The sequence below is a fragment of the Hypanus sabinus genome, unplaced genomic scaffold (assembly GCF_030144855.1).
Source record: "Hypanus sabinus isolate sHypSab1 unplaced genomic scaffold, sHypSab1.hap1 scaffold_1759, whole genome shotgun sequence".
In the NCBI taxonomy this organism is placed as follows: Eukaryota; Metazoa; Chordata; class Chondrichthyes; order Myliobatiformes; family Dasyatidae; genus Hypanus; species Hypanus sabinus.
In genome coordinates, this window is record NW_026779844.1 from 39,306 (window position 1) to 57,122 (window position 17,817).

The 17,817-nt window shown below is 45.5% G+C and overlaps 1 protein-coding gene across 1 annotated transcript; it reads left to right on the forward strand.

Annotated features, from left to right (window-relative positions):
• Positions 1-558: 558 nt before the first annotated feature.
• Positions 559-17,411, forward strand: LOC132387341 (NACHT, LRR and PYD domains-containing protein 3-like). The gene is made up of 7 exons (XM_059959690.1): positions 559-628; positions 2,210-2,302; positions 5,538-5,603; positions 14,963-16,127; positions 16,724-16,810; positions 16,967-17,134; positions 17,271-17,411. The coding sequence occupies exons 1-7, from the start codon at positions 559-561 to the stop codon at positions 17,356-17,358; spliced, it is 1,737 nt and encodes a 578-aa protein (XP_059815673.1). The 3' UTR covers positions 17,359-17,411.
• The last annotated feature ends 406 nt before the right edge of the window (positions 17,412-17,817 follow it).

Below are 17,817 nucleotides of genomic sequence, written 5' to 3' on the forward strand. Positions count from 1 at the left end.
ATCGCCGGCACCAAAACGTCTTTGTATGGGTCATAATATTGGGTTAGTGACTCTGCGGGTATGGAACTGGCAGTATGGAAGCTTCAGTCCAGGTCGGCAATTCTACATCTGGATTGGAATTTCCTCAGTCTGCCGTGAAGCTGAAGCCCCGGTCGGCTGGACATTGATTGTGGGGAAATTGTCATCTGCACCACTCAGTGGGACATCATATCTGACAAGTATTCTGGAAACTTTTGAAGAGCTAACTGAAGATAGATAAAATAGAGCAGTGATGTTATGTACCTGTGGGTATCTTATAACAGTCACGTGACCATGATGTAATTGAAGCTATGCTGGAGATGAGTTAATGGTCTTGTGATGGGGGAGTGATGTAATTTTCCCCGCAGTGAGAGGTCATGTGATAGTTTCCCCCCCCCCAACCGGGTATTAAAGGAGAACCCCATCCTGTGACGTGGGCAGTTCGTGGTTGAATATGGTAGTGACTCCACGTTTCTGTGTATTCGGATGTTATGACGCAGATTCATTTAAAAGTGGAGTTTCACTTTCTGCCTTAAGTCAATGGTTATTGCCGTCAGTTTTGCCATAATACTGCCAGTCCAGTCATTGGAGAGTGAAGATTTGAAGTTCGGTAAGTTAATGATCGAGGAAAGTTGATTTCGACGGTCAAGCAGGTTCGACCTTGTTTGATTCTCATTCGGAAGGAATTTGTCAGCTATGTCCATGGTAACTCCTGTTCTGTCGGTAGAATAGAGGGTTGGGTAAAGTTTCGCCAAAGAAAGGTCAGTGTCTTTAAGCCGTTTCATTTTCTTCATTATGAATCCTTGGATCAAAACATACTTCATCTGGGAACAGCAATAACACAACGTGAAAGAGAATTTAAATGGTTTCAAGAAGTGTCTCCTAAGCGACTGGGTAAAATTTTGGATTTTCGTATTACTACTTATGAGAACTGTTTTTGCTTTACCGTTTTAAGGACTGTTTTCGGATTCTCGCTTTAAGAACTGTTCGAGCTGCCACATCGCAGCTGACTTCCGGTTGTTAGTCGTTTGTTTACTTTTTGTTTTTTTTTAGCAGTGTTTAAGAAATGTTTTATTTGTTATAAAAACCCTGTTTCAATCATATATTCATTGTTGCTGGATTGTAACATATTCATCTGACCTTTGGAAAAGTCTGTAACAAGATCCGGCATGGCAGCTCACCTGGAAGGATAGGTCAAGTGGGATTCTCGGGGAGCTGGTGAGCTGGATTCACACCGGGTTCAATGACAGAAAGCAGAGGGTGATGACTGAAGATGGATTTAACGAATGGATGTCCGTGACGAGTGGGAAGTGCATGTCAGTGTCGAGGCCTCGTTAATTAGATATTCATGACATTGATTTGTATATGAATGTACATGGCATGGTTAGAATGTTTGATACTAAATTCAGGAGTCTGCTTCATATTGCAACAGGTTACAATGACTTTTCCCAACTTGCTGTTTCGGATATATGGCGGGTCTACATTGTGCTTTACAAGGTACCATTAACCTATCTGATAATAGCCAGGTGATATGTCCAAAGAAATCTTGACCGAGTTTAGATGATAATAATGGTCTTAAAGTTCTGCCGGAGATAGCATAGTGGTTCAGAACAAGATGCCATGATGCTATGTGTGAGATTGCATTGTTCAGGATGTCAGAGTGATTCTATATAGACTCAAACCATGCATTGCCACTGGTGTCAATGCCAGGGGATGTAAAACTGAAAGGAGATGGTGAGAATCAGGTGTGACTGAGAAATCTGTATAATTCAGTGACGAGAGGAATGGATGTCCCATTAATCAGCAGAAATGTTTCAACCCACACTGCTGTAACGGCTGTCCATTACTCACCATAGCGCCACCAGTGGTAGGAGGGCCAAAGCAGTGGGCGCTGTCTGCTCAACCTGCCTTGCCATTGCATTGACACATCACTCCCGGTCGAGGACACAAGATTGGCTCCGAAATGGGAATTGTGTGCAATATAGCACGTAGGGACCCCGGAAGTCCCGGCACGGTGTACAATAGATGGAGAGCGCGGAAATCGATGGGCTCAGCTGGATCAGGCCCTGTCAAGGCTTCAGTGGACAGGCTCACGATGTTTGGAAGTGTTTGCCTCAGTTTAAAAACAAAACAGTGTTCTCCTGTAAACCCCAATTAATGTTTGACCCTCCTGTTATTTGTTTTGTTACAGAGAAACAAAAGCTGATCTCACCTGTCCTCACAATGGGTCAATGCGCGGGCAGGCGAGGACTTCCAGTGCCTTCAACATCGGGAAAGGACACGGGTATGTTGGCGAATTATTTTAATTTATAAATACTCTGCTGATTCTGCGGCTGTATTTAATTCAATATTGGGAATTCTTGACCAATTTGTTTCTTCAATTTTAATATTCAAATCACTTTCCCATTTTTTGTCTTGACTTATGGACTCCTTGCTTAATTACCTGTCTTTGAATCAAATTATACATGCAAGATATAAATTTTTTGATATTTCCTTTTTGAATTAAAATTTCTATTTCATTAGATTTCGGCAATAACATTGTTTGGCCTAATTTTTCTCTTAAATAAGCCTTTAATTGAAAGTAACAAAATAAACTGTTGTTTGATATTTTATATTTATTCTTTAATTGATCAAATGACATTAATATTGCAGTTACTTGGAAATCGGATACACATTTAAGTATAGATTCTTGGAAGAAAGAAATCTATGGTTGTATTCCATTAGAAAAAAATTACTTATAATTTAAGAGATAAATATGAAACATTTTTGAAAATTTGGAGCCCTTATTTACAAAAGACAGGATTAAATATATAGATGCTCTGAAGATGAAACAATTGGTTATTAGGGGAAAGAAATAAATATACATATTAAAGTTATTACGAATTCCATGGAGCATGTGGAGATCTTCCAACAACCAGGCATTCATTCATTCATTCTTTCTTTCTTTCTTTCTTTCTTTCTTTCTTTCTTTCTTTCTTTCTTTCTTTCTTTCTTTCTTTCTTTCTTTCTTTCTTTCTTTCTTTCTTTTCTATAGGGCAGTTAGGGGAGGGGTTAAGGGGAGGGGGTATGGGTTATAACTTTGTGAAAACTGATCAGAGAGATAAGAGAGAGTGTTAACATTTCTGGGGGAAATACAGTCAAACGTAGAAGGTGTACAATTACCGTCTGCTGCTGCTCCTCTAACAGATCGTGATGCACATTGAAATAGCGAGTTACTCTAGATGACATGGCATTCTGCAGATGCTGAAAGTTTTGGGCAATAAAAAGACACAAAAAATATTGGCAGAACTCAGCAGGTCAGGCAGCATCCATGGAGAGTAATAAAGATTTGACATTTCGGATGAGGACCACAATGCATGGAAGGTAACGTGGCAATATCTAGAATTTCTGATCCCTCATTTCCAGTCCGATGAAGGGCCTTGGCCCGAAATGTTGATTGCTTATTCTCCTCCACAGATGCTGCCTGACATGCTGAGTACCTAAAGCATTTTATGAGATTCTCCAGAGATTTACTGAGGAAGGGATTGACCAGGCAGGCAGACAGTAACCCAGAGCAAAGCCATGGTGATGGGCAGCACCAGGGGAGTGATGACGCTGGGTTACTATATTCTTAGGAATAAGTAGAGTCCTTTCCAAACAGATTCTCCAGAGATTTACTGAGGAAGGGATTGACCAGGCAGGCAGACAGTAACCCAGAGCAAAGCCATGGTGATGGGCAGCACCAGGGGAGTGATGACGCTGGGTTACTATATTCTTAGGAATAAGTAGAGTCCTTTCCAAACAGATTCTCCAGAGATTTACTGAGGAAGGGATTGACCAGGCAGGCAGACAGTAACCCAGAGCAAAGCCATGGTGATGGGCAGCACCAGGGGAGTGATGACGCTGGGTTACTATATTCTTAGGAATAAGTAGAGTCCTTTCCAAACAGAGAGGGATATTCCTGGGGACACGAAAGAGCAGCCTTCAACAGATGAAACTATACCCGCTCTTACAACACCGGCGCCACCGATCCCCCGGCCAAAGCCCGTTCCACCCCACCTCTCCCCCCCCCCACATCCCCATCCCCATATACATATATTTCGGACTGTGTTTGGTGATCTTTAGGTTCCAACGATAAAGTTACTGTCCAGTATGAGGTCCGTAATTTCTTTAATGCTCCTCATGTTCCTTCACAGGTCCGGGCTCAGTGATCACCGAGCTCCTGGCAAGCTGGGATGATTTCCAGCTGCTGCAGTTGACAGACTTCTACCGGGACAGGCTGGAGCAGGCGATGGAAGGACGGGTTCACGGAGTGAGCCTGGCGTTAAAGGCTGAGAAACAGTTCAGCGGAGAGGAACATCGGGTGAGTGGGAGGGAGAATGGGTTTGAATTTTCCCACATCACAGGACTGATGGCTGTTGGAACTGACTCAACGGATATGAAATTAGATAAAAGAACAACTGGGAAATAAATACTCCACATGCAATCCGGATCATGTGAATCTGAACCAGATATGGAAAGAGTTGAAAAGAACCCACGGACTGGTGGGGAGCTGCTCGATGTTCAGAGTGAGTTGAGCAAGTAACAGCATTAATTGCAAATATGACAGGAAGTTTCAATCTGTGAAGAATGTACAGAGTGACGGCAGGATGTCAGTGAGAACCAGGACATCATCAGTGAATGCCACAGGAGCCTGGGTGTGTTCGGTTCTGGGTGGAGATAATTCTGTTACAATCTGTGACTCCATGCAGTGTGAATCGGGGAACATTGCCATGTTGTAACGTGTAATCACTGAGAAAACCTCTACTGGAAAAGGGAAGTGAAAGGTGTCAGATGTCACCCAGTAATCCGCTGTCATTTTAGACACTGGCGGACTGAGGAGATGAATCACATCATAAGTTCTGCAACTTCTCTGAGGCTGTTCATTCTGTTATATAAAATAAAATCATCCAGTTTTATTTCTTCCTCTGTGATCGTTATTTTATGGTGTCTGTTTTACACCGTCAAATCCGGTGAGGGATTATTTATGGAATTGGAGCCACGTCAATGAAGCGGTCACAGACCAGCCAGGATCTCATTGACTGGTGGACCAGGTTCACAGTGAATGTCCCTCCCTGTGCTCTGCACTCAGAATGTACACTCCATGTCCAGACAGGATCGGCACCCGTCCGGGTGACTGCTCAGTCTGATCCCGTTACACAGCACATCATTTACTTCTCATTCTCTGTGTGAATCTGTCAGTCGCCAATATGTTCACTGTTACTCTTCACAGAAAATCTCTGATCTCGCTGATAAGGGAGAGCGGGCGGACAGTTCTAAACTCCTCCTGAGCCTGGTGATGGAGAAAGGCTCCCGTGCCCAGAGGGTGATGTGGGAAACCTTTGTGAAAATGTGGAATGATGTTCCAATGTTGGACAAAATACTGAACGAAATACAGATATATGGTGAGAAAATATCAGAGATTAATTCAAATTTGGATTGAATATAGCACACTTTAAAATTTTACACATCATTCCCTCAATGTGTTTAAATTCAAACAGGTTGTGATCACTCCCATCGATCAAACACCGCTCAAGGTTTAATCAAGGTTCTCAGTGAGCTGAAAGGTAAGTGAACATGCATTGAACATTGAAGAGTATAAAACAGGAATAGGTCATTAGTCATATAATATTGTGCCGAACCAGCTGAGAGGTAAATCTACATAGCCGAACTCTAATCTCTCCTTCCTGCACCATGTCCATACTCCTTCATCTTCCTTACATCCATGTGTATATCCAAACGTCTCTAAAAAGCTTCTAATAATTTGTCTCTATCACCTTACCGGGCAGTGCGGTCCATGCAGCCACGGCTCTCTGATGAATAAGAAAGCTCTCCCTCACATCCTACTTCATTCTACAGTATCTCACCTTCAATACATTCCCTCTGGTAAAAGACATTTCAACCGCGACAAACTGGTGATCGCTGTCCACTCTATCTCTGCCTCTCATAATATTCTCAACCTGTGTCAGAGCTCCCCTCGGTCTCCGACGATCCAGAGCAAACAATCTAACTTCATCCAGCCTCTCATCATAGCACATGCCCTCTGATCCAGGCAGCATCCCGGTAAACCTCTTCTGCTCCCTCTCTAAAGCCTCAACATCCCTCCGGTAGTGGGGCGGTATGCAATAGCCCAGAGCAGAGTTCATTAAGTTGAAACTTGACCTCTGTTTCCACCAACGGTTGTAATTTGCGTACGGCGGTTAGGTTGTTGAGCCACAGGGATCTGACCAGGTAAATATGGGCACTGTGACAGAGAACACAGTGAGACACATGGAAGCATGTTTCTTAGAGCAAATGTTTTCAAATGTCATTTTGAGGAAAGAGGCAGAGAGCTGGCGAGTTTGAGGAAATTGTTCACACCGCTCCAGGGCCTACAAGAGTCTACGTGGAGAAAGGGAGAGGGGGATATGGAAAATGGAATTAAAAACTTATATTTCTTCACACAAGATGCCAAAATCTTCTCTTGACAGCCACGGCCCTCTCCTGAACAGACTCTTTCTTAACCGTTTTCTAAACTTCCCCCAGCAGATTATCTTTTCTTAGAGTTCCAGTCACAGAATAGTAACAATCGCAACACTTTAATTAGAAAATCAGGTGACATCCCAACTGGTCTGTTCAACCACAGAGCAGAATGTGAACACATTGTGTTCACATCTACACCCCCTAGTGGAAACACTGCTACGGTGTTAGAGAGGGTGAGATTGGGGGACATATTCCTCAGCTCAGTCCACAGAAGCTGGAATTCCTGTCTGCTGGTGTTGTGCGCTGGACACTGTGGAAGGGTGAGAGATGGGAATTAGGACAGAGAAACCAAGGGTTATGGGATCGCAGCAAGGAAGGTGAAAATGACTGAAAATATCTCTAAATAATATTGCAATTAGTTAAACTGCGACCGTCTGGATGGAAAGCTCACTACATCTACACTACACTACTGTGAAAATGGAGCCCGGGGCAGTTCCTGGGCTCAAGACATTGTGAGGCTTCATCACTGCAGACTGAGTTAGATCACTCAACTGCACATTTAACAGAGGAGAGAGCTTAGGAAAGACAAACATCACAAAACTTATTAATATTGCATCAGCCCATGTTTTACCTGATTATTCAAAGCTCTCAACAGAAATATAAGGAACCTCGGCCAGAACCCTTGTTCTGTCTCTCTCAATTACAAGAACAAATTGCAAAGATGATAATTTAAATATGGGACCAGAGTGAGATAAATCAGGATGTTTACAAACTACTCACCTCTGTTAATGCTGTTCCAGTCCACATCATATCAATGAAACCCCTCAGTTTCTCTGCACCATGGGTTTGGTAAATCGCTACAACCTTTTCGTTTACTATTCCTCATGTTGTTTGCTGAGGGAACAAACACGACAGTGAAATTCCTACAGCCATTTCTGTACATGAAACAGAATCTCTCCATGATTATTGAAGAACACCATTTCTACCACTGTCATATTCTCTAAAGAAAATATATCTACAATTAATGTTTTCCTACGCTTCCAATTACAGCCGAACACTTTGAATGGAGACCCCACACACCCCTGACAGGGTTCAGACACACTGCGAGACGGCACACAACCTCTGACAGGGTTCTGACACAGTTTGAGACCCCACACACCCCAGAAACGGTCCTGACACACTGTGAGACCCCACACATCTCTGACATGGTCCTGACACACTGTGAGACCCCACGCACCCCAGACACGGTCATGACACACTGTGGTAAGGTCTTCGCACATTATGAGACCTCACAGTTCGCTGGCATGGTCCAGAAACTCTGTGAGACCCCATATATCGCGAGCAGGGTCCTGACACACTTTGAGACCACACTCATCGCTGGCAGGTCCTGACACACAGCCAGACACCAGACAACCCTGACAGGTTCTGGGCATACTGTGGGACCACACACACCCCTGACAGGGTCCTGACACATTGTGAATCCCCACCCACTAATGACATGGTCCTGACATACTGTGAGACCACACACCCCTGACAGGGTTCGGACACATTGTGAATCCCCACCCACTAATGACAGGGTCCTGACACACTGTGAGACCCCACAAACACCTGGCAGGGTCCTGACACACAGTGAGACCACACGGACACCCAGCAAGTTGCTGATACATAGAGAGACCCACGCACTACTGACAGGATCCTGTCACGCTGTGAGACCCCACACACCCCTGACAGGGTTCCGACACAGACACCCCACACACCCCTCGCAGATTCCTGACACACTGGGAGACCCCACACAGACCTGACAGGTTCCAGGTACACTAGGAGACCCCCACACACCTCTGAAAGCATCCTGATACACTGAATCCCCACACACACCTGACTGGTTCCTGACACACTGTCAGACAGCTCATACCCCTGACAGGGTCCGGACACACTGTGAATCCCCACCCACTAATGACAGGGTCCTGACATACTGTGGGACCCCACACACCTCAGACAGTGTCCCAACACACCATGAGACACCACTCACCACTGACAGGGTTCTGACACATTGTGAAGCCTCTAACACCCCTGACAGGGTCCAGTCACGCCTTTAGACACCACAGAACCTTGGCAAGGTCCTGATGCACTGTGAGTCTCCACACAGCTCTGACAGGTTCCCAGTACTCTGTGAGACCCTACAGATCCCTGACACACTGAGATCAGATCTTATCAGGGAGATTATTGTAATGATCCCTTATGAGGCAGCTAGGGACTGCATAATAGAATAGGAAACGCAATATAATGTAGCAGAAGTGAGAGGAAAGCTAGTTGATTTGGAAGCTTCTAAAATCTAACAATAGGTAACAAAAAGAAGCATAAAGAAGGGATGAAGACAAAAGAAATAAGTTATAGTCTATCACACAGAAAATGATGGAGAAACTCAGCACATCTATGGAGAAAGTAGAGTAAACGTTTCGGGCTGAGAACATTGGATGGGACTGGAGATAAAACGCTGAGGAGTCGATTTGAAAGCTGGCGGGCGGGGTGGGAGGGGAGAGAGAAATGCCAGGCGATAGGTGAAATTTGGAGGAGGAGGGATGAGCAAAGAGTAAAAGAGACAGAAGGCATGGAAGAAAGGAAAATAGTGGGTGGAGAGAGCAAAAGAGGGAGGCGTAGTTGATCTCGGTATGGTCTGTTGTCTCTCGATGAAACCAGTGCCGAGCGTCTGCACTGTGTCCGCCAGAACAAGCCTGATCTCCCAGTGGCCACCCATTTTATTTCCACTTCCCATTCCCATTCCGATACGTCAGTCCATGACATCCTGCACCGTCAGGATCATGCCACACTCGGTTTGGAGGAACAACACCTTTTGAGCAGCGTCCAACCTGATGGCATGAATATCAATTTCTTAAGATTCCAGAAAGGCTTCCTCTCCCCCTTCACCGTTCCCCATGCCCTCGTACGTCTCACATGTTATCCCCTCGCCTGTCCATCGCCTCCCTCTGGTGACCCTCCCCACCTTTTCCTTGCTTCCATGGCCTCCTGTCTCTATCAAGAATCAACTTCATACACTTTGCTTCATCCCCTCCCCTCCAAGTTTCACCTGTCACCTGTCACTTCTCTCTCCCTCCGCCCCCTCCCCCTCCACCTTCCGAATCTACTCCTCAGCTTTTTGTCTCCAGTCCTGCCGAAGGATCTCGAAAGAAAACGTCAGCTGTTCCACAGCTGCTGTCTGGCCTGCTGAGTCCCTCCAACATTTTGTGTGTGTTGCTTGGATTTCCAGCATCTGCAGATTCTCTCTTGTTTGTGGAATTACAGGTCAGTTTGCCTAACCTAAGTGATTGAAGCGTTGGAGTCTATCCTCCTCATATTTTACACCACCACCCAGCTTTGTGTCATCTGCAAATTAGGCAATGTTTCTTTTAATCCCTTCATCTAAATCAGTAATGTATATTGTAAATAGCTGCGGTCCCAGCACCAACCCTTGTGGTACCCGACGAGTCACTGTCTGCCATTTTGAAAAGTACCCATTAATCCCTGCTCTTTGTTTCCTGACTGCCAATCAATTTTCTATCCATGTAAATACCCTACCCCCAATACCATGTGTTTTAATTTGCCCACTAATCTCCTATATGGAACCTTATCAAAGGCTTTCTATAAGTCCAGGTACACTACATCCATTGGCTCTTTCTTGTCCATTTTCATAGTTAGATCCTCAAAAAATTTCAGAAGATCAGTCAAGCATGATATCCCCTTTGTAAATACATGCTGACTCGGATCCTGTTACTGCTATCCACATGTACCGTTATTTCATCTTTTATAATTGCCTCCAGCATCTTCCCTACCACTGATGTCTGGCTAACTGGTCTATCATTCCCTGTTTTCTCTCTCCCCTCTTTGTTAAAAAGCGGGATAACTTTAGCTATCCTCCAATTCTCAGGAACCGATCCTGAATCTATAGAACATTGGAAAATAATTACCAATGCGTCCACGATTTCTAGAGCCACCTCCTTAAGTACCCTGGGATGCAGATCATAAGGCCCTGGGGATTTATCAGCCTTCAGTCCCATCAGACTACCCAACACCTTTTTCTGCATAATGTGAATTTCCTTCAGTCCCTCCATTATCCTATGTCCTCTGGCCACTATTATATTTGGGAGATTGTCTGTGTCTTCCCTAGTGAGGACAGATCCACAGTATCTGTTCAACTCGTCTGACATTTGCTCACTCTTCATAGTAAATTCACCTGTTTCTGCCTTCAAGGGCCCAACTTTAGTTTTAACTAACTTTTTCCTCTTCACATACCTAAAGAAGCTTTTACTATCCTCCTTTATAGTCTCCGCATATTGCCTTTTTTAGTAATCTTTTATTGTTCTTTAAATGTTCCCAGTGCTCTGGCTTCCCGCTCATCTTTGCTATGTTATACTTCTTCTCTCTTATATTTTATACTCTCCTTGACTTCCCTTGTTAGCCACGGTGGGAATCACTGATCCTGCTGCTCCCTCTCAAATTGTAGATTAAAACTTAACATATTATTGGCTCCTTTACCTAGAGTTCCCTTATCAAATCCGGTTCATTACACAACACTACATCCAGAATTGCCTTCTCCCTGGTAGGCTCCAGCACAAGCTGCTCTGAGAATCCATCTAGAGGCCCTCCACCAACTCCCTTTCTTGGGGTCCAGTACCAATCTGATTTTCCCAGTCTACCTGTACGTTGCAATCCCCCATTACAACTGTAGTATTACCTTTGCAACATGCTAATTTTAGATCTTTATTCAACTTGCACCCTATATCCAGGCTACTATTTGGGGGTCGGTAGATAACTCCCATTAGGGTCTTTTTGCCCTTACAATTTCTCAGTTCTACCCATACTGACTCTGCATCTCCTGATTCTATGTCACTCCTTGCAAGGGACTGTATTTCATTCCTCACCAGCAGAGCCACCCCACCCCGTCTGCCCACCTGTCTGTCCTTCCGATAGGATGTATATCCTTGAATATTCATTTCCCTGCCCTGGTCCTCTTGCAGCCATGTCTCTGTTATTCCTACAACATCATACTTACCAACTTCCAACTGAAATTCAAGCTCATCTATATATAATACTTTTAATCCATTACTCCCCTTCTTGTCACATTGGTCCTATTGCACTTGGCCATACTCTCCGATCCCCTCCTGAGCTTTCTGCCCCGTAAATTCTGATGTCTTTCTTAACTTTTCTTATTCACTCTTTCCCTTTAATTCCATCCTTATATTTCCAGTTCATCTCCTCCCCACACTTATTAGTTTAAACACATGCGTGTTGCAGTGGCAAACCTGCCTGCCAGAATGCTGGTCCCCTGACTGCTAAGGTGCAACCCGTCCCTTTTGTACAATTCATCCTTACCCCGAAACTGATCCCAGTGGTCTAAGAATCTAAAACCCACAGCTCTGCCAGTCGTCTGTCTCTTTGGCTTTGCTTCAGTGCCAATTTTTGACTCGCAGACCCGTCCACCTCTCAGACTGGCAGTGTCTTCTGTCCCAAGCTTCCAAGAGGGTGAACATGATTTCAAGAGGCACATCCCCCGGGGTCTCCTGTACTTCAAGCTTCCATCTCTTCCTCATCGTCGCCCCCGTTCTCTCCTCTGTTATCTTCGGATGTAACGATTTCACTGTAGGTCCTGTCCAGAAAACTCACGTTTTTCCTGGATGAACCTGAGGTCATCCAGTTTCCTCTCCAGTGCCCTAACACGGTCTTTCAGGATCTGAACCTGGACACGCTTTTCACAGTTGTAGCAGCCGGAAACACCATCAGTGTCCCTGACCACCCACATCAGGCAAGCATCACACTGAACCAATTTACCTGTCATCTCTTCACCACCTCTCACCCTCACCAACTGTGGCGTAGTCTCCTCCCTCAGCTTCCTCGCCAAAGACTCGCTCTTTCCTCACAAGGACCTTTCCTCAACAAGGCTGCTCCCCGAGTCAAAGCCGCAAAGCTCAACTCCTTTACTGGCCGCTCCGCTTGAGCTACCCCTCTATTTATTTGTCTGAGTTTTTCAAACTGCTTGGTCACCTGAGCTCGATTGCTCAATCAGCTGCTTTCTGCTGATTCTGAGCTATTCAAATCTTGAATTGTCTAATTAACTGCTTTCTGTTAAGATATTCAAATCGTAATTGACTTGATTGCACAGTCAAACTGCCAAAATCTCTCAAGCCAAAGACTCGCAGTTCCCTCACAAGGCTCTACCCTCGACAAGGCCGCTCCATGAGTCAAAGCCCCAAAGCTCCAGACCTCTACTGGCAGCTTTGCACTGGCCGCTCCACTTGAGCTACCCCTCTATTTATTGGTATCAGTCTTTCAAAACCGCTTGGTCACTTGACCTTGGTTGCCCAATCAGCTGCTTCTGCTGGGCTCCTTTACTGACCGCATTTGTTGATGATACAAAAATTGGCGAAGGGGCAGATAGTGCTGAGGAAGCAATGCGATTGCAGCAAAACTTCGACGAATTGGAAGAGTGTCGCAAATGGATTACAATGTTGGGGAATGAATGGTAATGCATTTTGGCAAGAGAAACAATAGGGTGGACTATTATCTAAATGAGGAGAATGCTTAAACATCACAGTGTAATGAGACTTCATGCTGGCTGCTACCAAAATTCCTCGGTCTCTGCTCTCTTTAACTCCCGACCTGTAAACAACATGGTTTTCAAACGTGTATTTAAAGCCATAGACCAGTGGTCTCTCCCGTTTCCACAGACGTTGGCTGACCTGTACTCACATCTACATTCGCGTCCTTCGACAGCTGTGATGCAGAGGGCAGGCCAACATGCTGCATAACTGTGGCCAATTGGACAACGGGTAGTCAAAACTGCCCAAACGTATCACCGGCACTCCCATCCCACCTCTCATCAGGGACGTTTTTGCAGAACGGCTCTGGAAAAGGGCCAACAGCGTTAGGAAGGATCCCCCCTATCCTGCCTATGGGCTGTTTGCCCCGCCCCATGAGGGAGGAAGCTACATATCATCCACAGCAGGACCACCAGACTCAAAATCAGTTACTTTCCTCAAGCAGTAAGACAGATCAACACATCCACAACTAACAACCGCACCCCACCACCAGAACGATTGAAAAAAATACATGAGTTTTCCATTGCATACACTATCTGAGTTTGAGCTTCATCAGAGCCAGAATAACAATTATTTCCTTCTCCTTTACACGTGTATATTCAATCTTGGATCTGTTGAGCATTTACAACACAGACTCTTTAAGAGACCCGGTACTGCAGATCTGCCGTCTCGAACCATTTTCTGGACGAACCCAGTGAGCTGAGCAGCATCTGTGATGATGGAAGTGGGGGGTGGGTGGATTGTCTGTGGTTTGTGCCAAAATGCTGACTGTCTCAATCTCCTGAACAAGACATTGACATTTTCTCCCCCAGCCACCCAGCCACAGAGCAGATGCTGATCAGCGAATATACTTCTTTGCATTTTGAATCAGTGATGTTGAGAGGGGAGGGGGGGAGCTGTGATTCCCCGACCTGTTCCTTTGACAGAATGCCAACGTCCCTTTTCTCTGTCTCCACACACACCTCATCAACAATGGGGATTAAAAGTTTCTTCCACATGAACAGTGATATCTGTGGCTGTAGTGAGAGGGTGTCCAGTACGGGACAGTCGGGGGTCAGTAAACTACCAGGGAAATTCTCATCTTCACAGCACAGTTAATATGGAAATATGATGACCATGTGTTTATCCAGACCAGGCCTCTCTGTTCAGTCAGGGGACTGTTATGCAAATTTACTTTACTGCACGGACATTCATTGATTAATTCAACTAATGCAATAGCTTTGGGCTCACTCTTGTGTGCTTAAATAATAAGTTCTGAGTTGAGACATCTAACAGTTTGAACACTGTCTGTTCCCATTGAAGATGTTCAACAGAAACACAAGGAGACTCTGCGGGCACAAACTGAAACACTGAGAGTGAACACGATCCTGACGAGGGAGAAGGTGAAGGTTTTCTACCTGGTTGATCGATACGCTGAGAAATCGTCATTTCTGCTGTTCGAGATCGGAGACTGGTTGAACATGAGCTGCTGGCAAGACGCAGAGACCACGAGCGTTGGAGAGAGAAACATCTCCACGGAGAGATGGAAAAAATCCAGACTGATCAGTTATTCCAGAGCAGCTTTTCCCGAAGTAAATCCGAATCTGGGAGATCAGCAGCAGTGGCCGGAGTCGCGGGGATTGGGAAAACAACAATGGTACAAAAGATTGTTTATGACTGGGCCACGGGGAAAATATTCCAACAATTCCAGTTTGTCTTTAGTTTCAAATTCCGGGAGTTAAACTCCATTAACTGCAGAACAAACCTGAGGGAACTGATTCTGGATCAGTATCCTGACTTTGGGAATTTCCTGAGAGATGTCTGGAAGAACCCACAGGGATTGTTGTTCATATTCGATGGTTTGGATGAATTCAAACACAGAATCTATTTTGCAGACAAATGGAGAGATACAGAACCCAGGCACCAGTGCCCAGATCCTGAGTGCTGGTGTGAAGTGTCTGACATTGTGTACAGTTTAATCCAGGGCAAGCTGCTCCCAGGGTGTTCGGTGCTGGTGACCACACGCCCCACTGCGTTACAGTTATTGGAAAAGGCAGATATCAGGGTCTGGGCAGAAATCCTGGGATTTGCTGGTGAGCAATGGAAGGAATATTTCATGAAGCATTTTGATGATCAGACGGTGGCGGCAGCTGTTTTCAAACACGTGAAGGAGAACGAGATCCTGTACACCATGAGCTACAACCCCTCCTACTGCTGGATCCTCGCACTTGCACTCGGCCCTTTCTTCACACAAAGAGACAGGGACCCACAGCAAATTCCCAAGACCATCACCCAACTGTATTCCTACTATATTTACAGCATCCTGAAAAACCACAGCCGTGAGATTGAGAACCCCCGTGATGTGTTACTCAGGGTTGGTCAGATGGCCTTCAGAGGAGTGTCCGATAAGAGAACTGTGTTTACAGATGGAGATTTCAACAACTACAATCTGCAGCCTTCCCAGAACCTGTCTGGGTTCCTGATGGAGCTTTTGGGGAGAGAGGATTCTGCCCAGTGCGTGGTGTACACATTCCCACACCTCACCATCCAAGAGTTTACAGCTGCAGTCGCACAATTCCTGACTATACATCCCGAGGATATCCTGAAATTCCTCACTGAAGCCCATAATACGACAGATGGGCGATTCGAGGTATTTCTCCGTTTTGTTGCTGGTCTCTCCTCCCCATTGACAGCTCGGGGTCTGGAGGAGTTTCTGGGTCCATTTCCTCATGAAACAACCTGTCGGGTGATGGACTGGGTGAAGGAGGAGGTTAAACGCCAGAGTGAAAACACATCGAGTGAAGCTGGTAAAAGGAGGCTCCTGAACACATTTCACTACCTGTTTGAGTCTCAGAATCGTGAACTGACTCAGACCGCACTGGGATCTGTGGAAGAACTTTCATTCAGTGAAATGACACTGATCCCAGTTGACTGCGCGGTCCTGTCTCATGTTGTCAGACTCTGTGATACAATAAAACGTCTCGACCTGTCGTACTGCCACATTTTGTGTGAGGGAATCCAGCAGCTGGGACCCTGGCTGCACAAGTTCCAGGTATTGAGGTAACCTAATTTTTCTCTCACTCTGAACTGTGAAATTGTTCCATTGTGTTGTTTCAATGTAAAGGGATTTGGGTAAAACTATAGTGAATATGATTGTGAAGAATTGTGACAAATGCGATCCCCCTTCCTCCTGTGAGATGTCTCTTCCCCAACTCCGTTCCTGCTGTGGAATCTCTCTTCTCCATCCTGCTTCGTCCTGTGGGATCACTCTTTCACATCCCCCTTCCTCCTTCATGTCCCGTCTTTCCATCCTTTTCCTCAGATGGTGTCATTTCCCACCAACATTTCTCTATTCACAAATCTTCCTCACTGTGGGACTTTCTCCCCTTCAACCCTGTCCCTTCCGATCCACTCACAAGTCAGGAACACTTTCCTAACCATCGCGCAATGAGACAGAATATGAGGAGTTTACAGGGTCACACCGACAGACTAAATTACTGACATCAGTGAATCCCCTGTAACTGGTCAGTGAGGGACATTGACAGTGATCACTGATCACTGATCAGTGATTTACTGAAAGGTTCAATGTTTCCTGAAATAACCGAGTGAGAGAAATTCCTTCAGACCCATTCATTAATTTGTCTGTTTCTGTTTAGTCTTGAGCGGAATGACCTGGGAGATTCAGGAGTGAAACTGGTGTCTGCGGCTCTTGGGAACCCGGAGTGTAAAATACAGACACTGAAGTGAGTACCAGACTGTGGGAGATTGTGTTTACAGACACTGGGTGTCTGACACTGAACATTAATGTGATCAGTAATTGTGTTACTGATAAATTCTGGTAATTTGTACTGCCCCTGTCTCTCTGTGTCCTTCACCCTCACTCTATCTCTCATTTCCAGTCTGAACCATGTCGAACTTACAGATTCTGGTGCTGAGGATCTCGCCTCCGCTCTCAGTACAAACCGATCACTGATAGAGCTGGACCTGGGATGGAACCCGCTCACAGACCAGTCTGTCCCTGCTCTCCGCCGGCTCATACTGACCCACCCGAGTCTGGAGCAGATCATGTGAGTGTCTGTGTTAATGTTCAATGTGATAAAAATTTCATCAGATCCGCGGGTTTTCTGGTACCCCAGTACCCTGTTACTGACACGGTTATATAATCTGGTTTCTTTTTCATCTTTATTTTTCCATCCGTTTCAGGCTGGCGGTGAATAATTTCAGTGGGACTGGGGAGAATGAACTGGAGTCTCTACAGGAGTCTAGACCCGGACTGAGACTGTACCTGTAAACGTCTGAATGTGTGAATATACCCGTCCACAAGATGGAGACAATTTGGCCGATAACCCCCAACCCCCTTTAACTCCCGCCCTTATCTTTCCGCACTCCAGAAGCAATTCGCAAGGGTTCAGAAATGACCCTGGATCTGCGGTGATCTGGGACACGGCCCTGAAGTGTGATTTGATAATCATCAGTTCCGTGATGCAGAGTGACAGTGAGAAACGGGACTGATTATTCAAACTGCCCCTGGTTGTCGCCGGTCAGCTAATTGTGTGTGACTGTGAGTGAGTCGGGAGCAACTCATTTATTCCCGCACGTCAGCAGCTCACAAATCGTTTAATTTACATTTGTCGATGAAATCAATAAACCACTGTAACATCCTGTCTTCGTTTCGGACGAGTTTGATTTGAGGTTTCTGCTGTCCCCCTCACCCTGGGTGCCCAGGATCTCATCTCCACCCAGCCCCCTT

Bases quoted from the DNA above. Each gene is read 5' to 3' on its own strand.
- LOC132387341 (XM_059959690.1), top strand. From the start codon at position 559: ATGGTTATTGCCGTCAGTTTTGCCATAATACTGCCAGTCCAGTCATTG. The intron at 2,303-5,537 runs GTATGTTGGCGA...AAATTCAAACAG, and splicing joins AACATCGGGAAAGGACACGG to GTTGTGATCACTCCCATCGA. The intron at 16,811-16,966 runs GTGAGTACCAGA...TCTCATTTCCAG, and splicing joins TGTAAAATACAGACACTGAA to TCTGAACCATGTCGAACTTA.